This window comes from Paramacrobiotus metropolitanus, unplaced genomic scaffold (assembly GCF_019649055.1).
Source record: "Paramacrobiotus metropolitanus isolate TYO unplaced genomic scaffold, Prichtersi_v1.0 Parri_scaffold0000005, whole genome shotgun sequence".
Lineage (NCBI taxonomy): Eukaryota > Metazoa > Tardigrada > Eutardigrada > Parachela > Macrobiotidae > Paramacrobiotus > Paramacrobiotus metropolitanus.
Genome location: NW_026570225.1, coordinates 4,301 through 29,135, shown reverse-complemented (window position 1 = coordinate 29,135; position 24,835 = coordinate 4,301). Strand labels below are relative to the sequence as shown.

Genomic DNA, 24,835 nt, shown 5'->3' with positions numbered 1-24,835 from the left:
CCGTGAATTCCTGTAATTTTGACCGTGCTTGATTCAGTGGATTGCACCAAAAGAAGTGCGCTAAGCTCCAAAACCGAACCGAACCGAAGTGTTTCCTAATTCCTAAGTTGAAGTTGTTTTTTTTGCGGCAATCAGGAGATCATAACAGTGCATGCCAAATTTTGATTTACTAAAATTAGGTTCGTTTCAAAGTTAATGACTAAAATACTAATATTGATTTGGGATGTTTGTACGTAAGTAAATCAGCAATTTCTGCACCGCTGGTTTTGCAGCGTTTTTTTTCTTTCTTTTCGTTTTCCGGAAGCAGTTGCATTTTCTGCTGTTACTTACAAATTTCTTAAATATTTTCTGAATTCACATAACTTTTTAGTCGACAAGATTAGCAGTTTTCGCTAAACTGTAAAATAAGCCATTGTGGTCTTGTAGAAGGTCAGCGGGCGAGGCAAACTCTTGTACGAATCCGGCATTGAGGACCATAATTCTGCAAAAGACATTCCGGATCGTCATTAGCATTCACCCACTAAGCAGCTCAGTGCTCTGAGCCTCTGATTATCGAAAATTGACGAATTCATCTCCGGCATACGCATTGGACTGCACTGTACCACCCGTAATTCAGGAGAAAAATTGGCAAACAAATTATAATTAACTACACATTGCATAATCTGCATGCAGCAGACAACAAGAACGTGGATACAACAATTAAAAATCTCTAAACAGGCGTAATGAAATATGTACTACAGTACTAACAGGAGTTATAAAAGTGCCCTAAAAAAACTAACTAGAGTAAGTAGCGTAAAATACGCATTTTGGCTGTAAAATAAGCGACTTACTTGGAAGCGGTCCTGCTGCTTTAAGGATTTGGCCCGGTACATAGGAACATCCACAGGAACTTTCGCTGTAGCGCACTCCCATACACTTTTCTGCATTGCTCTATGTTATTTTGTAGCCAGAGGATTTGTTCACGTAGGTACAATCCGCTTTCGCACGCAACTTTCTATTGCGGAGTTATCAGGGTAACAGAATTCCAAAAAGTTTAAATGCATTCAGGTGTACCAAAAGTCTCATTATGGACCGATCTTCAAATTTTGCATGTAAATGCTTATAACCATGAAGATCGTTCTTACACCGATCCAGACTTCCACGATTTTTTTCGAATTTTAAAATGTTTGAGATTCATTTTAAAATTTGAAAAACATGCCACAACATTGGATCAAAAACATACCAGATTTTTCTCGCCTATGTGAACAAATCCTCTGGTTACAAAACAACATAAATCAATGCAAAAAAGCGTCTGGGAGTGCGCGAAAGCGAAAGTTCCCGTGGATGTACACGAATTTGGTGCTATGTACCGGGCCAAAGTCCTTATCAGATTGTATGGTAACTTTAACTTGTATAAAATGCGCGTAACTTTAAAAATATAACCTTAATTGAATAGATATACTGTTTTCAGCGCGTGAGCTATCAGGAGCATACAGTGCAGTGTACTAACTGTATCCCGCCGCAACCGCGATCACGTCACGGTTTTTTAAGGAAGGACTTACCTGTCGCTGTCCATAATTGTGTTGATGCGGTGTGCAATGGTGAGGATAGTGCAGTCGGCAAATTTATCCCGAATTGTCTGCTGGATAAGATCATCAGTCTGCAGATCAATAGCGGCTGTTGCTTCGTCCAACACCAGAATCTTGGTTTTTCTCAACAGCGCTCGCGCCAAACAAATTAGCTGTCGTTGTCCAACACTGTTTCGCACAAACACTGGCGGTGAGTTGCAATCAACGTGGCACGTGCTATAAGTGCGGATGCAGAAGGATTTCTACCTGTAATTTTCTCCACCGTCCACAACGTTGTGCTGTAATCCTTCCGGCAAAGTGGACACAAACCGTTTCAGATGGGAATGTTCCAATGCACTCCAGATTTCTTCGTCAGTGTGTTTTTTGTAAGGATCCAGATTCATCCGCAAAGTACCAGTGAACAGCACCGGCTCCTGACATTACACGATGGAGTTCGTAGTTAATGCGTAAGTACAAGTAAATCAAATTAATGCGTAAGTACAAGTAAATCAAATTAATTTTATTATTTGCACTTGTACAAGTTATATCACTATTTTATTTGCTATGACTTAAAAACATCAGCGGTAAAATGTCACTGCCAGTAATTCTCTCAAAATAATGGTTTTAGGAAAAAAACTTTCTTTATTTGAAACTTTTTCGAAACGCCTTTTCTTGTCTGCAGAACACTGTCATGCCGAATTATGTTACGACGGGACGTAACGTTATTTAAAAAAAAAACAATACCAAAATCCATTAAAAGAATTAATTTTATACACCAGAACCAGCGCTTACCTGTGGCAAAATCGTGATCCTCGACCGTACATCATGCAGTCCAAGATCCGCAATGTTGACATCGTCAATGTTAATCGCTCCTCCGGCTGCTTCGATGATGCGAAACAGCGCTAAGGTCATCGAGCTCTTCCCCGCCCCAGTACGTCCAACGATGCCAATCTGGAACACAATTCGATGAGCCTTTGATTACTCAAAAGGCTCATCGCAAATGTGCTGTTGTTTATTTTTATCTGACGACTGACCTTTTCGCCACTTTTAATTTGTGCATCAATACCCTTCAGCACTAAATCCAATCCAGGGCGGTAGCGTGTCTGGTAGTTTTTAAATTCCACATGCCCGGCCTGTGGCCATCCGGGTGAAGGACGGACACCCGTGTTGATCCATTGCGCCTAGCAGGAGCGAAATACTACTCAGCAGACACAGACACGAAATTTTTTTTTTTACGAAATACTACTCAGCAGACACGATGCATACAGTTAAACTGCAACTTAAATTTGATCAATTAACTCAGTTCGGTCGACTGTTCACTGCTCTAAAGTTTCAGGGCTCAAAAATCAAAGTACAGCTTAGAAAGCGATGTAAATATAAAAAAGTGTTCGAAATGGAGTATTGCGTACTTCCTGAGGAACTTCGGTATATTCCTTAATTCTTTCCACGGATACGATATTGCTTTCCATTTCACTGGACACCCACAGTAACCAATTGAGCAACACGTTGACCGATAACGAGTAGCTGATGGATAAGCCGGTTTGATCGGGATCGATATTCCAGTTGGCGTTGCGGCTGATCACGGAAAACAGGGCCACTGCGAAGGTGATCAAGATGCCCAGGCACTCCAGTCGAACCGAGATCCATCTACCCACCCAACATGCTGTAAAGGAAGGCTTGGCACATGCGCAATAGAAGACCCATTTTACCGTGCAGCCACTATGTTCAGGTAGAACGAGGAGTTGTTGATGTCAATTAAACGCTCGTTATGCAGGATGAAACGGTCTGTCTGCTTAGTGGCAATGATGACACCGGTGCCGGCGATGGATTCTTGAAAATGAGAGAAGATAGGCGAGCGGGTCACGGACTCCAGACGTTTCAGTTGACGGCTGGTGGATATGAAGAACCGCTGCAAAAATGTGCAGTATTTTCTAAGCCAACTTTTCAGTGCAAAACTCCGGTTAATAACAAACCTGCATGAAAAAATAGAAAATTCCCAATGGCACAACAAGAGCGATGAAGTAATAATTATTGACCAGCACCTGAAACCCAAAAACAGCACTAATGGTAAATATATCGAAGTCCTACGTAGCGTATTACTTTGCTTAATACTAACAACCATATGTACCTACAGTATGACCGTAAGGTTACTTAATTTTCACACTAAATTCACATTTTTGAATTCTAGCAAAATTCGGCTCGTATTGCTCTTACCACAACAACGGTAGATACGACTCCAAATATGCAATAGAGAAAAAAGTCTAGATTTCCGGGAATGAGAATATCCACGGTGTCGATGTCGCGGCTAAAACGATTGACAATTCGACCAATGGGAGTGGTGTCAAAAAACGACATTGGCGCTCGGAGAATTCGCGCCAGCAGATGTTCATGAAGCTTGCGTCCGGCACGAATTCTGGCACTGGCAAGTACCAGGGCGAACATCAGTCCGAACAAAACTAAACACGAAAACCGTTCAGAATAACTCAGTCAAAAAGTGCCTCAAAAATAAAACTAGGGTTAAGCTTAAATTCAATGCCGTGAAACGTTAACAATTTCAGCCACTCGTAGCTAGTGATCAGTACTCAGAAATTTTACTTTGCGCTAAACCGTATCCTCCGTAGACTCCCAGGCGAAAATCCCGCTGTGGCGTAATTTGATCCAACCCAATTTCCGTCCAGTTCTTCTCGGAATCCTTGGCCCAGTCCGTTAGCCAGAAATTACCGGCAATGCCCAACCCACTGTAAATCCCGTACAGAATGACCAGTGCGGCACCCGCCGCGTACGACATCTGCTTGAAGAACATGAGATACACGCTCCACTTGACGATGCCGACCTCCGCTTTCTCCTCTTCTACTAACTTCCCTTTCTCTGCCGTCTCCTTCTCCGCCGCCTCCTTTAGCGACTGCTTTTTATCGCGTTTCTCCGACAACATCGAAGCGCGACGGAAGACATCACGGACTTTTTTCAGAGAACTACGCGACACTTTGCGCAGCGCCATGGAGCCAGCTTCATCGGCGATTTCCTCCAAGATCTGTTCGGTGACCGCTAACACCTCCGGGTCGGCGGTTTCCTCGTCGTTCATGGCCTCTGTCACGTAGGTGCGGAGGAATTCAGCAAAAGCGCCGTTGTTGTGCAGCAGCTCTTTGTAGGTGCCAGTTTCCGAAACGGTCCCGTTGTTGAGGACGATGATCTGATCGACTTGCGGAAGGAAGCCGATGCCATGGGTCACCAGGACGCGGGTCTTTCCTTTAAGTAGTCCTCGCGGACCAATCACTTGCTCAAAGATATGTTTGCCCCTGAAGGTATAAGACAACCTGTAAGGACGCTGGCAAACTGCAGATAGACTCGCCAAGAAAACTCAGCACTATCTGGCAGCGCAAAATTGTAACAACTTATTACCAGCTCAGCGGCATCTGACTGACTTACACATGGGCATCTACGGCGCTTAGAGGATCATCGAAAATATACACCTGCAATCGTGTCTCATTCGATTAGTTTATATATTGTACTCAGTTCTACTATACATAATACATGTACCGAGTACCAGATCATTTTGTGCAAAAATCAATTATAAATTAGCAAAAAATTGAATTTCAAACGTTTTTTCAATTTTTTAATGGCTGTGGCCTGTGAATGCGTTACTTGAAAGTCTTGAATACTGGTGTTCACGTGCAGCGCATTAAAATCGTGCTTACTGTAACTTTTGTTAGAATAGTACAGTACATATACAGTAGCGTAGTTAGCACGTCCAGCAGAAGAAAACGTGCAAAGAAAAGTCCAAAGAAACCAGAACATTTTTCCCCAGACATTTTGTGCCATAGAACAGTACAGAAATTATTTACCTCTGCATCGGTATAAGTGGCACGGGCTAAACTGATCCGCTGCCGCTGACCACCACTCATGTTGGTCCCACGTTCACCGATTTCTGTCTCGTCTCCAGCCGGTAACGACTCCAGATCTGTCGTCAAGGCGCACGCCTTGATGACCTTATCGTAGTACTCTCGCCGCATTTCCTTGCCAAACAGAATGTTTTCCTTTACTGTCAAATTCTGAATCCATGCTTGCTGCGGAACGTAGGCAATCTCTCCCTATAATTGTCATTTGAAAACGTTTTGTACGACTGCGAAATTGTGCACGTATTATTATCATTTACTGGAAAACAAAGTACACAGGCTTGCAGCAACAGATAATTAGACTAGCGAAAAAAGCTTTATTGCAGCAACTCAGACGCAATATTGCAGTAATTTGCACAAGTATTTTGCCACCTTGAGACCAACAGTGCCGGAGATTTTCTCCATTAATCCCAGCATAGCGGAGCAGACGGATGATTTGCCCGATCCAACCTGGCCGACGATGGCCACCAGCTTCCCATTGGGTACGTTGATATTAATATCCTTCAAGCACACGGCATCAGTGTCATTCCAGGTGAATGTGCCATTGGCAATGGTCACGCCGTTCGGCGACTCAAGCGGTAACGGCTGCACGTTGTTCGGATTCAACTCCTCATTTTTCAGAAATTTGCTGATGCGTTTTATAGCAACACCGACCTAAACAAACAACGAAACTGTCACGAAAAATCATAAAAAACGCTAAACATTTACTCTGTCCGGATGTTATGTTGAAATTTGTAAACATCCCCAATTACACTAGAATCTTAATTTTACGAGTAATGCTGCCTGAATATACTGCACCACGAAAAGATACAGTATACAATATGATGTCAATATCTATATAAATATTATGACGTCCATATGTATGTGTGTACGTAAATTATGTTTATTTGATTTAAACCTACCTGAATGGCTAACAGTACAGCCGGTGACAGCAAGGACAGCGGCACACGCAGGATGTTCGTAATGGACAGTGCCACAAAGACGTTGGCGCCGGTTAACTGGTTTTTGGGATCCAAGAGGACGTACGTGGCGAAGGTCGCCAGTGCCACAGCGTACGGTGACATAATCCATGCCACATATGACACCACGCCATAATTGGCCGCCTTGCGCAATATTCGCAACTAAACATATATTTTCCATTCGCAAGGTGATTTACACGAAACGCACATATAATATGGTGAACAAAATTACAAAAGTAATATACCTCACGATCGCGGATCTTCAAGATTTCATCCTGGAACGGCACTTCCCATGCGTAAAGTTTTAGGACCTTGATACCGTTGAGAATTTCATTCATGAGCTTAATGCGACCATCTTTCTCTTTCATTTGTGTCGACTGTAAGGGAATCAATGGCATAATTGGGAAAAATCATTGCATTAATAACCATAAGTTTATACGACATACCTGCAATAATCCAACTCGGCTAAAAGTGTACGCTGAAAAAAAATCAAATTAATTTATTGCACTTAGAAATGCACTAGAATTAAAAACGACAATATAAGATTAAATTTACCTACAGTAATAAAACAAAAACAAAAAACCAACATTTAAAATTAAGAATAAAAAAGGACATAGTGAACGGAAACAAGCCAGTTATAGATTCGTGAACGCAAACGAATTGTAAAAATAGTACTACTTGTACTGTAATTGTACATAGTTCCATTTTAAGTTTTTATTGTGAAACAGCACTGAAATCGCACAACTTTACCGTTTAATGGCAATGTAATAAGGATAGCGGCAAGTCCAGCCAGCGCCGGATATGTCCCGAACAATCTTTGCAGGAAAAGTACCGCTAAAGTAATTTGCACTGGACCAGACCACAGTACATGGATGAATCCCATAAAATCCACAAAACGCTGTGCATCAATAGACATCAAATTGACAATCTCTCCAACGCTGCTGGCTTGTTTGACAGCGCTTGTAATCCTCAGGGCTTTACGGTACACGGCAGCAATGACCGCCGCTGTAAACAGCCAATGCAAAGGTCACACACTATGCACTTACGTGAAGCAGGTGCTGATACACGTACATTTCATATGTAAACCAAACCGGAAGCAGTATTTCAAATAGAAGTTGAGTAGGATCGTTTGACAAACTTGCGTGAGGAGCATGGCGACAGTGTAGAAGTAACCTTTCCATGCATGTTCAGTTTTTGACTCCACAAAGTTTATTAACAATCTGTTGAACATTTATTCAGCAACAACGGACTATTACGCTACGTTGTGCGCCAAAACGTTGGTACTTACTGCAAAATGACGGGTGATACAAAAATCAAAACATCGTTCAGAACCCGCATAGCCAGTGTGGCTGACAGCGGTTTCCAAAAGGTGCGAAACATGGCTTGAAAAAATGAAGGATCCTTTTGGTTTCTGAAATATAGCTCAAAGTTATGATTATGAAGGAAACATATAAAAGTACAGCACATGAATGAAAGCACCGGCCACAATACGCTGGTGCATTGAGGGTACCGAAATTCACATGCTTGTTGGTGCATTTTCTCCGACACTTATTCAGACAATCGACTGTCAACCGACCGGTACCTTTTTGCTGTGATTACTTCTTCTTCCCAGTTTTTCTGTAGCTCAGTGACCCCAACGTGTGCCGAATCTTCTGACTGCATGTCGTACATGTCTTTTTGCAGTAAAGGTCGACGCCAGCCCAGTATTCCCATTCTGACCAACAGCATCAACAAAAGGTCATCATGTTCCTGGTTATCTTTAGTATACACTAGTTGTAAGCCTCTCAGGCATACCGGTTGAACCACCAAAAAGTCAGCTGACTGAAAAATGATGCACTTTCCTCGGGGTTTGGATTCTAGGAGTCAACAAGTTGTCATAAGGTCATAATAATGTTTCTTGCTGTAACCCAGCTGACTAACCATTCCGCTGTGGTGAGAGATGCTTCCTCCAAAAAACGTTGTCAGAATAAACTGCATGAAGATCAACGGCAGCCATCCAAGACGGAGAAAAGAAATAAAAGGATGTTCAGTCTGCATTATAATTAAATCAATCGCAATTTTAGCGGCAAATACGAAATCATCTTTCGGTTAAAAATATTTTTCATACCGCTTTTTGTACAACTTCTATAGTATTCCAAAAATTAATCGCCTCGCAAAACATCATCAGCAGCCAGAACAGACTGAGAATCCCCGAAGAGGATCGAGCGTACTTATGATCCCATGCCGTATAAGCGCCGGCTACAAGCTATCGGAGACAAAACATGCCTGTAGATAATGATTCCGTGCCATATTTGCCGTTCCACTGAAAATGTTCTGATAAGATTTCTCACCATGGCTATAGCCCGCACGGCAGGGGCAATCAGATCCACTTCCGGTATGTTTGAATTGCTGTGCGGTGACCAGTAAGCCAAGTTGTATATCAGTTCGGCCACTGATAGCAAAAGCAGAAATACCAGCAATACCTAGGACACGTCAAAAAACATTTTGTTCCATTTTGTGTTCACATCAGTTTTTTTCGTGTTGTTACGTTTAAACTGTGACAGGCAAGCACAGAGAGCTCACAGGTGACTTTATTGTACAAATAAAGTGGAGCAAATGCCGCGTGAATGCGGGGAAAAACACAACAAAGGCCAATGTCTGGCAGGAAAGTGAGCAGTCAAGTTGCTGCGAGCTAGTTCCAGAGCGTAATGAAATGTCGAGAAAGAAATGTGCTGGCGGCAACGGCGTCACGCTGTCCAGACACACGGAATGTGAGTGCGCAGACTGGACTCGTATCCAACGCGAGCGAATATACGCTGAGTCATACAGCGAGAGAGAGGAGCGAGAGAGCAAGTATGCTCAGTGAGTGCGCCCGCGGTGTATCCGCATAGGCGGAGAGTGCAGTGCAGCCACTCACGTACGTACAAGAGAGGGCGAATCAGCATGTGTGCAGTGATACGCATACGCAAAGTGGCGTATCTATCACGCAGGCTGTCGTGCCTCTAACATGCCTCTGGGCGGGAATCCGAGCTCCTGCGAGGATGCTCAGACTCAGTACCGCACCAGCGTCGCACCTCTCCGGTCGACCCATGTGGGGTCGCCGGTACGCGTCCTCTTCCGGCGGGAGTCCGGTGTCTGTTGACCGTCCCATCCTTCACTTCCAGATCCATGAGAGGCAAGCAACTCACGGCCGCAAATCTGGAAGCCGCTCGGGGTTCGTTGTTGGACCGGTATTGCTTCTGTTAGCCTGGCATCTTGCTTCTGTTGGCTCGCGGAGAAAGTGAAAGAAAAGTAATGACGGTTAAACAGCGCGAAGTAAAAAAGTAATAAAGTTTAATCACAATTCCAGTGAGCAAAAAGTAAATGCAAAACAGATCTGGTTAGAGATTCTAAGTAAAATACAATTCCGTTTGTTAGAAAATGTATAAAAATACTAAAAAGAGATCTGTCCGGGGGCTTATTCCGACTAGGATGACGTCCACGGGTCTTGAGTTTCCACGGGGTCTCCTGTCTAAATGCAATCCGGCGTATCAGGTCCGGGGCGTCGGTTCCCGGGTTACCCAACGTAACCGGTAAATTCGTCCGAGGTCGGGTAAGCACGGCTGACACTTACGTCCGACTCGTATTCATCCGTTCCGGAGTGAGAGGCACTGTCGCTGTTGCGAATGCCGAAGCATCCTCTCTAATTAAGGGGGTGGACCAAGGTCATCGGACCAAGGTCAGCCTACCGGTAAGTTAGCCGGCGGCAAGGGAGTTCGGCTAAGTCCCGAATTCCAGAAAGTCAGGTCGGACAAAACCGTACTTGTGTCGTGCGACTTCTGTGGTCGCCAAGTGGTAATGCCGATGGAATGTGGTCGGTTAAAACCGTTAAATCTGCTACCACGAGCCTGGGTGTGACTTCCGATACGAACTGGCTCGAAGGTCCGGTCGGAATTTCTTGTTCCTCCATCCAACGGTGGTTTATCCGACCTTCTGTCGGTTGAGGATGGATATCCGACCTGAGGTCGGTTGTAATGTTGTCCGACCTGAGGTCGGTAATAACGCACCTCCATGGTCGACCTCGGTAACTCGTGTTATTTAGGCCCATGTGGGGCCAAACAAGTCCCGTTAGGTCGAATTCGTCCATTCCGAGGTCGTTTCCAGTTCCGGTCTTCAGTTTTAGTCGTCTTTCACCGACCTGTTATCGGTGACTACTGATGTCCGACCTGAGGTCGGGTATGGTGTTATCCAACCCGTGGTCGGTGGTAATGTTATACGACCCGAGGTCGGTTACCACGTGACTGGTCCGTTCAAAGGTCGTATCTCGGCTGATCCGCTGGTGTTCCAAGCGAATCAAGCGATCCGGCGTTCCTAACCGACTTCTGTGGTCGGTTGGACCGGTTCTCCGACCTGAGGTCGGTAATAATGTTATCCGACTGGAGGTCGGTTACTCCAAGTCCCAGGTCGATTGAGGCCGAATTCTTACATCCGGAAGTCATTTTCCGTGAATCCTTACGATGGCGTTTCCATCCACCGACCTGTTGTCGGTTACTTCTCATGTCCGACCCGAGGTCGGTTACAACGTTATCCGACCCGAGGTCGGTGATTCCATGATTCCGTGTTCAACCGAAGTGAGTTACGGTATGCAGGCTCAAAGTGGAGCCATACAAGTCCGTTTCGGTGGAATCGTCCTTATAACCGACCTGTTGTCGGTTATTCCACTTTATCCGACCTGAGGTTGGACATAATGTTATCCAACTTGAGGTCGGTGATTCCTCATCCAGGTCGGTTCCGTCCGTCAAGAGGTCGGTTTCAAGCCTCTGGGCACTCATCCGAGCTCCTCGAAGTCGTTTTCGGAGTAAATTCCGGTTGGTGCCTCTAACATGCCCCGGTTCGGGCTCGCGTTTTTGCCTCTGGACGGGTCCGAGTTCCGTCAAGTTCGGCGGTTCTATGGCGTCTGTTGGCCATTCAGCATGCATTCCTGATTACTTATGGCGTCGAAGGACTTCTGTGGTCCCTTTTAACCAGGTAATCTTCGGATGTAAGGTTGAAACTTCACCGACTTCTGTGGTCGGCTAAGTTATCCGAGTCGTGATTAGAGAAGGTCCAAGTTCTACCTTAAAATTGGCTGACTTCCGTGGTCAACAAAGGTAGTGGATCGTGGTTCTGTGACACGGTCTGCGTGACTTCCTTTAGCTACCTCGGAAATGGTCAACTTCTGTGGTTGACTGAGGTAACGGGGCACGGTTGAAGTCGCGGTCTGCGAAGTTAAGTCTCTGGGCGGGAGTCCGGTTCTTCGTTCCTGCCTTCGGTTAATTCAGTGCGTCATGTCGTAACAGGTCGGTTTTAACTTCTGTGGTCAATTCCGAACCATGTGACATTGCGGGCCGATGAGGATACCACTGTCTGCGGTGATGAAAGTTACTGGGCGGTTACCCGGTCCCAAAGTCGGCCACGGGTGCCAGGCGAACATGGTGTCGAGAACGTGACAACGTTTTCGACACCATGTTAGCGTAATCCTCTCGGTCTGTTCTCCGGAGTCGGTTAGCCGGAGTAATCTCCTTCGGTAGCAGAACGTGGTTCACGATATGCTATGTTAGCAAGCCGGGGCGTCTGTTGGCTCCGGTGTAGCAGATGTGGTTCTGATCTCGTTCGCGATCTGCTAATGCCATGCTGGGGAACTGAGGTCGGTTGCCCAGTTCTTTCCAGGGGATTCCTTGGAGGACGTAACGGTACGGTGAAAGAACCGAAATACCCAGGTCTGACCACACGTTTCCGGGTCCGACCAAAGAATCCGGCCAACTTATGTGGTTGGCGCTTCTGGCGTATTCGTGGTTCACGTCTGCTTTAGGGTCCATAAAAGAAAAGTATCCGTTCCATGTTTTCCATGTCGTTTCTCGACGTGGCTGTTTCTCAGCCGGGCAGGTTCTCCGCTAGGTCGGTTCTCGACTTTGCTGTTTCTCAGCTCGGTGTCCCTTCCTTTACTGTTGAAGTCGGGGACACAGGTTCGCATGTGGGAACCTGTTATCCCAAGGGGACTGAGATCGGCGGGTCCCCACCGAAGTAATCCTCATCTTCTTCATCGTCAGGTTTCGGTGGTTTACCAAGGCGCCGGAAGACATCTGGTTTGCATGTTGCTGGTGGCTGCCCACTCTGTTGTGGGGTGTCTTCCTGACCGGGGTGTTCCGCTTGCGCCTTCTTGGCTTTCTGGACCTTTCTACGGAGTTTGTGTGCGTTAGGTACCGCGCCGGGTGCCAAGTCGTCCGACATCCCTTCTCCGTAAGGTCGGGAAGTGAATCCGCTAGGTAACGCTTTTTCTTCACGGTACCATTTCACGAATTCGGCGGCATCATCATCAGGATCTTTAAAGTCCTTCCGAAAGGCGTACTTGGACGCGTGCCGTTCCTGTATGTAAAGGAGGTCGCGTAACCAGACTGCCAAGATGATGCTTCGCATAGGTGAGCCAAGCTGTGCGACAATTGTATCCAGTTCTGGTGGTATGTGGGCGGTTCGGCGTGCTCCCCACAGGGTGTAATGGCAAAAGTAGTTGCCCAACCTTGCGGCGAAGACATACCGTAAAATAGTTGCGTTTCGATCTTCTGGTCCCGGTTCTTCCTCCGGCAAGTACTGCAGTAGGTCCAGGGCCGCTCGAGCCGCTGCGATGATGAAGGCCGGGTGGGCGTCGGTGATGACGAATTGAGCCACGCTTTCCAGTTGATCGCGTGAGTACTCCTGAGGTCCGAGCTGACTTAGACTCGTCCTCTCCGGTGTGGACAAAGGTACGTCCAACAGTGCCGGATCATGCACCGAAGGCAAAGCGTTTGCTCGATTGATCGGGTGTTCCACGTTGGGGTGGTCGTTCATGTTGAACTCGCCCATCCAGTTATTCAATTGGAATCTGGTCTGGAATCCGGATCGGATGAGGAACTGACGCAGGTTTTCTACCATCCGCCAAATGTGTGGTCGGTGTCGTTCCTCATATCCCAAGGTATTCATGATGTAGTTCGTCCGTTCGGTCGGATGTGGCATGACGACCTCAACTCCCTGTCGTCGGGCGTTGTCATAACGAGGGTCGTCCTGGCTTGGAACTTGCACTGTTGGCATCAAAGCCATCTGGTTTGACACATCAACGTCCATTTCTTCAGGTTTATCTGCCGGTTCCGCCATGTGGGCTTCCGGTTCTGGTTGCTGTTCAGGTGGGACAAAGTTCCGTTTCGACTTACTGGTTGAGTCGACGACCAGTCCCATGCTCGTCTTCTCCGGACTTGACCGCTTACCAGGTGAAGGTCGGGTTGCTTCACTATTGCCGTGTCCGGCAGGGGCTCGTCGTTCTTCGATTCTGTGTCGTGCGTCATGTCCGAGCCTATGTCGGAGGTCGTGTCCGGCTAATGGTTTAGCAGGTCGGCGCTGCTGTTGAGTCGACGACGCGGCAACTGGTTGTGCCGGAGTTCCAGGTTGAGGAATCTGCTGGGGGACGGATGGCTGGGTTTGTGTAACCACTGGAACGACCTTCTGTGGGATCGTTGCCATCTGCTCCACCGTTGCGGGGTAAAGGGTGACCATTTTCATGGTTCCGTCGTCCTGTCGCATCATCATTTGGATTGATGCGGACTGAAGAGGTCGGTGGATGTCTCCGACTATCACTTCTCTCACGTCATGAAGCACCTGTTCCGACTCTGAGCGGCCTTGTGTGGGCTGCTGTAGGTGAACAGTGATTTGTGGTTCATGCTTCGTTGGTGGTGGATGGACCTTCATGGTGGCAATTCTTTCGTTGACTGCCTTAAGTTTCGCACGGTCCTCCTCCTGGCGCCGCAGGTCTTGTTGCTGACGGTATTCCAGAAGGCGATGAGTCAAAGTCGGTGGCACTGTGTTAGTCCATCCAGGGTCGGAAGCGCGGTTGCGTTGGATTTCCGACAAGTGATCCTGTTCGTAGGCCCGTAACTGGTTAATTAGACGTTCGCTGCGGGCTAAACGTCGGTATGCGCTGATGTTCCCAGCGACGACGTTTATGTACAACGCCGCTGCTTGCATCGCGTCACGACGCCCGACTTGTGGAGTATGTTCATCCGAGAAAGAAATGATGCAGTCCGCGCATGGGAGTCTGTTGCCCTGCGGAGTTGAGTTCTCTCTGCAATGTCGGCAGTCCGCCGTGTACGCCTCCGTTCGCGGCTGTTAAAAGAAAAATTAGACGATCCGTTTCTCGGATTCGTTAGCCTATACGTGTTACGTCCTATGATTACAACGGTCGGGCCAGGTCGGTTCTCGAGCTGGTCCAAGGCACTTATGTGGTGCCTAATGAGGTAGGTCGGGACATTCTGTTGTGTCCGAGGGGAGGTCGGTGATCATAAGTACTTGTGTGGTACTCATGAAAGAGGTCGATTCTACGACTCTTCCGACGTATTCCATGTCTCCTCATCCGTTAGTCGATTCCACCCGGTTCACCTGGAGAGAGTCGGTTGGCTCGTTCTGTTGCTCCGAGGTCGGTGGATGCTTCGGTAAGTGTCCGTGTCGGTGTGTTGATGGCTTAAGGGCTTCGTATCGTTCTCCTTCCCGGGTCTGGTTGATGCCAAATCTCTTTTGGAAGAATCCCTTGCTCAGGACGAAGTCCAAGTCGTCACCCAACATGTACTTCTCGCCTCCTTTCGTTCTGTTGACGGGCTTGTACTTCGGGTCGACCAGCTGGGGTTTTTTAGCTTCCCATTCAAATTCGAACCTGGCTACCAGCTGATGTAGAACTTCGCCGCGGGTCAGTCCTTCCGGGTGCCACGACATTTCCATACACGCTTCGATGGCATGTACCCAACCTTCATAAGTGGTCGGCGCCGGATCTCGTTTCTCCGGTGGGAATTCGTAATACATCCGCTTGCTGCTGGTGTATGTCCGTATGATTTTACTTTCGTTGTACCCAAGGTTACAATACCGGTACACGTTGCTCTGGCTTAGTTGCCTCCAACCTCCACCGATGTCACCGATCTTATGGTGCCTGAGGAGCTGGAATGCGATCTTCGGTGTCGCAAACTTCGGTCCACAGGTCGCCAGGGCCTTCAAGGCCGCGAAAGTGTACATCCATCCCGGATCGTATTCCGAGACGCGTGGGGGTAGAGTATGAGCACGTTTAATGGCCACCGTCGGGTGTTTGACGTTTACCTTCGGTAGGCTAGGAATCTGTAGCGGTAGGACTTCCTGGGTATCCTCGTTCCATTCCTGGAGGAGTTGGTTCGGGTCGGAATCTGGTGTTAACCGTACTTGTTGACGGTAGTTCTGAGGAACGTAGACGTCACCACTATCTTCATCCATCGGCTCGTCAGCTTCGTTGCCGTCGTTGGCCGGTGGTTCGTTCTGATTGTCAAAAATCTCCGGTTCACCCTGCTGTTGTGGTGCCGAAGCTGGTGGAGGTTGATCGTCATCGTCGTTATCGTCATCCTCCGACCCTTCTGGTGTTTGATAGGTGTCGTCATCGTCCTCATCTTCTTCTTCTTCATCTTCTTCCTCAGAGGGCGTTTTCTCCTTGGTCTTCACCGACTTCTTCCTTGATTTCAGCGGTTTGGGTTGACTCTTTCGTAGAGTCTTACCTTCCGGAGCCGGTGAAGTTTCCATAGGTGAGGTCGGTGGAAGAGATTGCGTGTCTTTCACCGCAAAACGTCCGGTTGTAGTCCGACCTAGCTTAGTTGCACTTGCCCTTGCTGGTGCCGAGGCGGTGTTGACATATGTTACCGGTTCAAACGGTGCCCGAGGTCGGTTGGTTGGTAGTCGTTTCTGTGACGACATACCTGACGCCCGTGCAATGTTCAACATGTCCGCCGCCTCGCCGGATGGTTGTTCATCCGACTCACTGTACTCCTCGACGACCGTTTCAGTACCTTCGGGAGAGGACTGTAGGTTGATATAGGATATCCGGAGTTTGAAATCGCGTCGTTGCTGTTCCGGTATGAACCGAGGTACTGTGTACCGAAGTGGTAAATCGCGTTCCGCGTTGGTCGTATGGAGGGAAAACTCTGCCACCATCGTTGCGATGACAGGTCCTAAGAGGCCCATTATGACGTCAATATTGCCTTGGCTGTTCTCGTACATAACGTTGTATATACGGGCGATATGTAGTAAGGAGGATCCGCGGGGGTTTCTTGCGTATCCGATGCATCTGACGATTCTCGTCGGCGGGTCGTCCAGTGCTCTGGCAGCGGCACTTTTGAGCTTTTGAATGATGTCCGGTGCGATTAGCTCGGCGGTCCGTCCCCATTGTCGGTGGACCGCTACGGCTAATCCAAAGTCCAAGGCCCATGCCACTATAGCCATCATAAGTTTCTGTGTGAGCCAGGGTGAGGTCCGACCTACGATCCTTAAGTTGGTCGAGAGGTCGCGCACCAATGACTGGTACACATCTCTGCCTTCATTTCGGGCATTCCTGACGCTTCTGACTATTTCGACGTGAAGTCGGACCGTATGAAATCCGACTGGTCGGTCGCCAGGTTGAGCGTCGGGTAGCCGCTGACGTACGTCATCGGGGGCTGGCCATTCAGAAGCGTCAGTGTCTTCTTCGTGACTCCATTCTTCATTACGATCGCCTTTGAATCCTTCGTATGGGTCGGCTTCTCCATGGTCGGAGATCTCGTCGTCAGGTTCCGACGGTTTCTCCGATTCGTCGTCCGAATCTTTCTTGGACGTAGCAGGTTTCGGTTGCTTGAGTGGTGGCTTAGGCGTCGGCTTAGACCTTTCGTGTGGTCTTTCGGCCTCTGTTTTGGTCACCGCTGTACCTGCTCTGGCGATCAGTTCTCGCATCCGCTGTTTGGCTGCGTCGTAGTCAAATTCCTCCTTGGCGTTCCCCTTTTTGTCCGGCTTCTGTGGGCCAGCGTCTGAGGTATCAAGGTCTTCGGAGGACTTATGCCGTTTGGCCGGGTTAGGTTTCGGCGTCTTAATCGAAAGGTCCGACCTCGGTTTAGTCGGTTCCTTCGGAGGTTGTTTGGTCACCTCCTTTTCAGCTTCCTTTCTGGCTTCTTTCTTAGCCTTCTTCTTTTCCCTCCGTGACAACTTAGCCGAGTTAGCCGAGTTGATCACCTTTGAATCCAGTAATTCGTCCTGGATCTGCACGGAAGGTTCCCTTACTGGTTGAGGGTTCTTCATCTTGACCACCAATTGACGTGTTGTCGTGGAGGTCGACTTCGGGTCCGGTGCGAAGAGTTTCGGTCGGGTCGTGGCGGCCTGTTGTTGTGCCGCAAGTCGGACCTTCTCCGCACGGAATCGTTCTCCCATTCTTTCATGACCTCAGCCATCCTTTGTGTAAGGCGTTCATGTTCCTTACGGACCGCGTCGGTGTTTCCAACGAGGTTAGCACGGCGTGACTTCAATGAGTTCCAGAGTTCTTTGTCCTCTGGGAACGCAGTGTCCACACTCGCATCCTGTTCCGACCTGGTCAGGTCCTGAACGTGTTTCAAGGCTGGGTCATCGTGGTATTCTCGCGAGAAATCGTCAGCCGGTTGCTGCTTCTTTTTGCTTCTCTTACCCGGAGCTGTTGCCGGCTCATCTGTCCGAGATTCGTCAATGACCAACTTGGCTGGTTCCGAAGTCGATTCATTCTGTGATTCAGGTCCGACCTCCTTTGGAGACGTCGTATCCATCTCCTCCGGGGTCTGTTTCGGTTTAGTTGGAGTATTCCGGGGCGTAAACCTACGTGGCTGTTCCTTCGGAGGTTGACTCGGCATCGTTGCCGGTTGAGACGCTGCCCGGTTCGGTGAGATCTGTTTCACCGGAGACCCACTCCTTCTCGGCGTTGATTCTGCCGGTCGAGATCCATATGACGACCTGGAGCTTGTTTGTGCATCCATCAGCAGAGTCTCTTGCCAGGTTAAGTCGTCGTCATAGGTCGGGTCATCTTCAATCTGAGCACCCTTTCTGTAGTTGTGGTCAGATTCGTCGCTACTGTCGGACATGATGCACCGAATCTTCTCGGTAACCTGTTGACCGGGTTGAGGGGGCATCTCCAACGTGTAGGCTGCAGGGTTGATGCGAGGGTGCCGGAGTAGTTGGGCTGGCTTAATAATGGCCGCGTCCAACGGAAGCTGTCGTAGTGCCTGTCTTCCGCACCTCACAAACATCAGTCGGCGTAGAGCCTTGTCCCTGTCCTGGATTAGCGCGTATATCCGCTGACCGAGTGCTTGTTGCTCATCAGTGGATAGCTTTCCTAGCCTCAATCCCTCTGTTAGGTGGGCTTCTGCTGAGAATCCGTTCCAGGTCATAGTTCTTGGCCTGTCGGACTAACTTCTTATGGACTCCAGACGTAAACACTGACTTTGTTACCGAGGTCGGTTTCTGTGACTGACCCGGTTGTGTTTCATCCGCTGGAGTCTTTTTCAAAATTTCCAACAGTTGTTCCTTTGTTCGGACTGGTGGAGGTGAGAATAGACGTCTCCTCGGACCTTTGTCGTCTGCTATGGGCTCTTTATGTGAGAGTCCCAGCAGAGTTGTTGGTCGAGTGAGTCGGGCAGCTGGCTTTGGTTGGCCGTCCTGCGGTGTTGTTGGTGTTTCGGAAGTATCCATATCCACCTGTTCGAATGCACCGACCTCGAGTTCGTTCCCGAGTGGCGGTACTTCATCCATTGGTTCATCTTGTTGAACCTCCAATGGTTTGACAGGTTGGACCGGTGGCTTAAGTGTCGCCTTAATCTTCTTCGCGGGAGTTTTCAGCTTGCGTTCTGCTTCCTGTTGTTTGCGTTTGTAGAAGTCTTCCGCGAAGCTGTCAATTTTGACTTTAAGAATCCGTAACCGATCCTGATTCTTGACGGTCCGTTGCGTCTCAGGTCGGAGAATGAATCGGACCTCCTTGGTATTGTTCTCCAAGTGGCCTAGGTTGATGTCAATCTGGCAGTACTGCGGAGTCTGCGGGTCGGTTGAGTCCCGTAATTGGTAAAGTTCACCAATCAATCTGTCCGCGGTCTGCAGAGTCAACTGGATTTCGTCATCCGGTATGGATTGTGGAACTGCGAAAGGGTCCGTCGGGTTACGTGTCGACTGGATTTGTGTGATCCGAGCTCGACGATCCGTTGCTGCAGTTCGCAGCGATGCTTCAGAGGTTTCCTTTCGTTGTTGGTCACGGTCCCGTTCTTCAATGTAATCTCGGACTCGCGTTTCCAACCAGGAAGAGGTCCTTATTATATGGCCTCTTATGCCGGGAGTCTTCGGCGCGTCTGGATGGTGGAGTTGGCGGAGGAACTTTACGTTGGTTCCCCAAGCCAAAATATCACGGTCCAAGTCTTGTGCTAACCGGCTGTTGGAATCACAAAAGATTCGACGGGCTCTCATTTCTGTGATGAGTTCCATCGTCTGATTCACCAGGTTAACCAAGTGGGGTGGTGCGCTTGTTGGCATCGTTCCTGGGTCCGGTATTGCTGACATTATTCTAGCTTCAGTAACCGGGGACATAGGTCGGTCGCTAATGTCCGCTGGCTTAGGCTGAGTCGTTCCTACTGTTGAGGTCGGTGGAGCCGGTCCTGCTGTAGAGGTCGGCTGAGTCGAGCTAGTCGAGGTCGGTGCTGACTGCTGACTTTGAAGCGCGGCGATTTCCGCCGTTAGTTCGCGGACTCGTTGTTGCGAGGACGTCAGTCGGTCTTCAGCGGCCTTCTTGTCGGCTGCTTGGGCTGGATCTTTGTCATCCATGCCGGCGAGTCGCACTGTCATGTTGACAACGATTTCCTCCGCGTAACTTAGGGCGCTTCTTAACGTAGCCAAGTCCTGTACTGGTGGCTTCGGCTGAGCCGGTCCTCCTGTTGAGGTCGGCTGCTGCTTTGCTGCTATCCGAGTCATCATTCTACGGTGACCGTCGATTTTGTTTTGGAGGTTAGTGACGCGTATCTGCGAGAATCTAAGTTGATCCTGCAGTGCTCTCTTCACATTAGCCATTGTTGGGTCGTGGCCTTCCATCTTGTTGATCTGGGCCTGGAGGTTGGCAGCTATTTGTTCTGCCCGGGCGAAGTCCGTCTTCAACCTCTTCATTTCCTCCCGGTCAAGTTCGCCTTGTGTTTTAAAGCGTGGATTCGCCTCCAACGTTTTCCACAAATCATCAACTCGTCTGGAGCAGATGGTATGCTGTTGTTCCAGCGCTACCTTCAGGCGTTCTTCCGACTTATCTGCTGAGTTGAGGTCGCGAAGCTGTTTGGCTAGATTCTCCAGCGTATCTACAGCTTCTCGGTACTGATTTTCGACTTCGTCCAGGTCGACCTCTTGTTGGTCTCTGGTGTCTTCAGCGAATTCATGTCCATCAGCAGGTGTCGGTGATATGGCTGGAGAGGGTTCCGCTGCAGGTGGCGTTGCCTCCCTGGCTGGTGCTTGTGTTGGCACCGGCTGATACCGTTTAACTTGGTCGATTATCGACCGAAGAGCTTCCTCCAACCGTTCTCTGGGTTGGCCACATGTTGGGACGCCCCATTCGCTAAGTGTTTCAGCGAAATCCAGCTCGATCCGCAGGTGTCGATCCGTTCGTTCGAGGTCGGTCACCTTCGTTGGTGACATCGGTCGATTCAGCTGGTAATTGTAAATTTCAGCCAAGTCCCGACCTGCGTGGGCAATTGTCTCCACGTGCTTCAGGACGTCCGGTATCGGCGTTGTTCGTACCAACGTCATTACTGCTGTTGTGGTCGGTGCTGGCCGTTGAGGAGGTAATGGTGTGGCAACTGAGTGCACGACGATTCTGAATCAAGGATTTCTACGATCCTTTCAACTACCGACCTGAGTTGTCGGCTTTCAGTGTCGTTCGGATCGACCTTATCGAAGAGGTCCTGGGCTTGCTTTAAGTAAGCAGCCAGGGTGTCAATCTTCTGACGCGCCGTTCTAATGGCATCTGGGTCCGTAGGTGTCAGGTGTACATATGCCCGTTGGAGGTCGTCGAGCCGGTCCCATCCATCCGAAATGTGGGTGGATATCCGGGTTTGGCGGTCTTCCTGTACTTTGTTGTGCAGGGCCGTCCTCGGCGACGTCACTGGACTTGCTGACTGTGTGGAGAAGTCCGGGGATACCACATAGTTCCGGTTCGGTAGGGGTATCTGCGGTGGCGGGTTCTTTTCAAAGAGATTTTGTTTCTCAATCCACTCGACCGCCATCCGAAGCTGGTGTTTCTCCTGTACTGTTGCGGTTGACGGGTCTTTCTTAACCAGGCCCTCTGCGAGCTTTATGTAAGCTCGGAGGTCGGCAATTTTGGTTAAGGCTCTTGGTTCGGTGCCCAACAAGACGCGTTCGTAGATTGTCCGAAGCGTGTCTTTGCCTTCGAGAATGGCTCTCCAAGCTGCTTCTGTCTGCTTGGACTCCTCCGTTTGGAGTGCCATTGCTTGATACTTCCTATCGCGGTTTTGGGGAACTTGTTGTTCCGCCATTAAAGGTTCGTTCTGGATCAGAGTTTTTAATCGCTCCAGGATGTTAATGAGCCGTTGAGCTTCGTCGTCCGTTGTTGGTCGACCTCGGCTGCTAAGGCGTTCTGCCGAGTAGATGGCTCTATCCAGGTCGGCAAGTCGTTGTGCGTTGCCGATTACCTCGCCTAAATCCATGATGTGTTCATCCATGGTCCATACCTGGCGAAGTCGTCTGGCCTCGTGCAGCGTGGAAGCGATGGCCACGGGGTCGGGTATCCGTAGTTGTTCGGATCGCCCTTCTGACGCTTCTAAGTTTTGGGAATACTGGGGGTACTGGTCCATTAACTGCCGAAGGTGAGCTATCTTCTGGTGGAAGGTCGCTAAGGGCAGTTGTTCCTTGGGGATGCCGTTCTTGATCACGTGTTGGATCTGGGCATTGGTTTTCTTAATATCTTGGGAGTCCCTTCCCAGTCGGGTTGACTCGTGCAGTTCGAGTCTCCGATCTTGTCCGACCGCCTCCATTCGGGTCATCATTATGTCTGATACCCGCTGGAGATACTGTAGTTCCTGTATAATCGGATCTACTACCGCCTCCTGTTGGGCCGGTGGGTTCGGTGCTGGTTGAGGTTGCACGTTCGGCATATTGGGCACCGTAGCTGGCGAGGTCGGACTCGGCTGAACCGGTTGTATCTGCTGAGTCGGGGGACAATGGCGAGTTCCGGGGCGGTGTTCCTCTTTCTCGATTTGTTCATCCATGTCCCTCATATAATGGTCCCAACCAATTAGTTGGTCCATGACCTCTTTCCATGCGGCATGGTTGTCAGGTTGTTCAGTAGACAGCTTATGTAGCGTCTGTCTGAGTTCAACCGTTTCGTTCCACGCGTCTTCTCGTTGTTGTCGGAGTTCGTCCAACTTCGATCGTTTCAGCTCAGCATCCCTCCGCTTTCTGCGTTCCATGGCCTCCGCGAAGGATGTCCGACTACCAGGCTGTGTGGTAGACGAGGTCGGTTCCTGTGGTGGAGGCATCGACGTAACGACTTGCGTGGTCGTTGTCGATGACGGTTGAGCTGTGGAGGCGGACGTCGGTTGGGCCGCTCGTTGGTTCCGAATCGCGAATATATTCGTGTTGTCGTTAATGAAGGTCTGGAGTCCGGAGATTCGATCCAGGATTTCCACCCTTCTGTCCAGGTAACCAGGAGTTGTCGGTGTAATTGTCGACAACTGGTGCGTCAAGTCACGCGCCTGGTCACGAGCGATTTGGTCGAGTTTCCGTAACTCTCCCGTTGGTATCGACCTACTTTGCGTAGAGGTCGGTATGGGAAGTTCGGTCGGTGGTGGCGGGGAGGTCGCGGCGGTACGACTTGTGTGGTCGTTGCCAGTACAGTCCCATGTGGGGCCTGTCCTCCGTACTGACTCAAGTGCTGGTTAAGCGACTGAATCAAGTACTGTGCCACCTGTGGATTCCCCCATGGAATCGGTTGTCCCGGGAGTCCGATGTGAGTCGGTGAGACTGGTCCCGTAAGCGGTAAAGGTGGAACCACTCCCGCAATGCTGAATGTTCCAAGTCGGGAGGTGATAGGGTATTGTTTGGCCCTATCGCGCTGAACGTTCCGAATCGCGTTGGTGACGTCGGAGTTATCGTTCCCATTCCTCCCGACACTGGCACGTATCGAGTTACAGGTCCAGCCCATGTCGGCTGGCTCGACGCCAAAGTAGGCGTTGTGAAAATCGGCGGTGGTACGTTCACCATTCCAGGCACTAACGTAGGCACTGGATAGGTCGGACCAACCATTGTTGTTGGTACCGGCCATCGGTAAGGTTGCGTTTGACCACGTGGGTCTCCCGCAGTTACCGTAACGGGTTGGTTACCGTTCGCGCCATAGTTGACGAGGAGTCCGCCAGTAGTAAATCCAGTGTTCGGTGGCAGATGCTGCGGTGGTACAGGTCGATATTGAGGGCTTCGTTCTGGCCCGACCGTTAAACCTGCTAAGACATTAGCTGTATCGTTAGCATGCGGGTTATGTACCTGCGGCAGCGGTGTGTTCGTTGCCGACCGCGAATTATCCGATCGCGAAGTCGAGCGATGGTGAGACGGGTAAGGGTGCGATCGATTCGATCCGCTACCACTACGTCCACTGTTGGATCCGCTAGAAGGTGGGTCGTTACGTTGTCGGCCCGACATTGTTGTCTGCTGTTAAGGAGAGGAATACGGCGCGTTAGAATTCTACCAACTCCCGTACATTCAACTGAAGACGTTCCAATCAACTGAAGAGGTTCCATTTCGACACCAGAGGTCGGCCTATACCTAGTAGTTACTTTTGACTACCTATAACTTATTCTAAGTTACGCCTATGGCCCTATAACTGAGTCTGTTCTGTTGTGACTGCTTGTTTAGGTGTCTTTGATTTTGCTGTTTTGACTGGTTTCTCCGAGTCCGCTCGTCCTTCCGAAATTCTATCGAGGATCTCCTTGTGAGCTTCGTCTTCAGCGACTTCAGTTTCCTCCAGCACTTGTTGTGCTGTTAGCTTCGGTTTCTTAACCGTTCCGATCTTCCGTTTCGGCTTGGGCGGTCCGACCTCCTGGTCGGTCACTTCGACTTCCGTGGTCGGTGCCGCCGGGTCGGTTGATTTAACCGTCCTTTCTTGTGAGTCCTTTTGGCTTCGTCGGTGCGACTGCCGGGTCGGCTACTTCGACTTCTGGTCGGTGCCGCCTGGTCAGTCGTCTTATCCGACTTCTTCTTTCTTGCCGGTTTAGTCACCGACCTCTTGGATTCTTCCGTGGTTGATTGGATGGCTGAACCGGTTCTTCGGACTTGTTGTCCGACTCCTTAGGCTTCTCCGAGGTCGGTTCGGCTGGTTCATCCGGTATCACATTTGCTTCTGCAATTCCTGCAGGGCTGGTGTCTCGAAGTCCATCGGCGGTTTCTTCCGAGGTCGACTCGACCTCTTTTCTTAACCGTTACTTCGGGTTGGTCGGTTAAGTCCAATTTCTGCGATTGTTCGATGGTTACTTCGGGCTTTTAGTCGACTTACTGGTTGCCTTCCCTTCTGTGGGGTCGGTTCCCAGGTCGTTATCCGGCTTCTTTGTCCAGATGACCGAGTTACTGGTCGACGTGCGTCGGCTGGAAAATGTTTCACTCGGTCGAC

The 24,835-nt window shown here is 49.4% G+C and overlaps 1 protein-coding gene across 2 annotated transcripts; it reads right to left on the bottom strand.

The window, feature by feature from the left end:
* Nucleotides 1-249: 249 nt before the first annotated feature.
* LOC129580844 (multidrug resistance-associated protein 1-like) lies at nucleotides 250-23,886 on the bottom strand. Of its 2 annotated transcripts, none has more exons than XM_055471551.1 (25): nucleotides 23,716-23,886; nucleotides 8,730-8,861; nucleotides 8,507-8,644; nucleotides 8,320-8,430; nucleotides 8,194-8,255; nucleotides 7,982-8,113; nucleotides 7,688-7,810; nucleotides 7,471-7,619; nucleotides 7,150-7,404; nucleotides 6,846-6,877; nucleotides 6,645-6,776; nucleotides 6,343-6,561; nucleotides 5,813-6,094; nucleotides 5,390-5,635; nucleotides 4,974-5,017; nucleotides 4,143-4,843; nucleotides 3,762-4,003; nucleotides 3,521-3,589; nucleotides 3,257-3,456; nucleotides 2,957-3,194; nucleotides 2,582-2,728; nucleotides 2,340-2,498; nucleotides 1,815-1,981; nucleotides 1,542-1,736; nucleotides 250-481 (listed from the first exon to the last, which is right to left on the bottom strand). In XM_055471551.1, exons 1-25 carry the CDS (start codon nucleotides 23,869-23,871, stop codon nucleotides 367-369), a joined length of 4,446 nt encoding a protein of 1,481 aa, XP_055327526.1. In that variant the 5' UTR covers nucleotides 23,872-23,886; the 3' UTR covers nucleotides 250-366. The 2 variants fall into 2 exon arrangements, with proteins under 2 accessions (XP_055327526.1, XP_055327525.1); XM_055471550.1 differs by lacking the exon at nucleotides 23,716-23,886 and adding an exon at nucleotides 15,505-17,619.
* Between the last annotated feature and the right edge of the window lie 949 nt (nucleotides 23,887-24,835).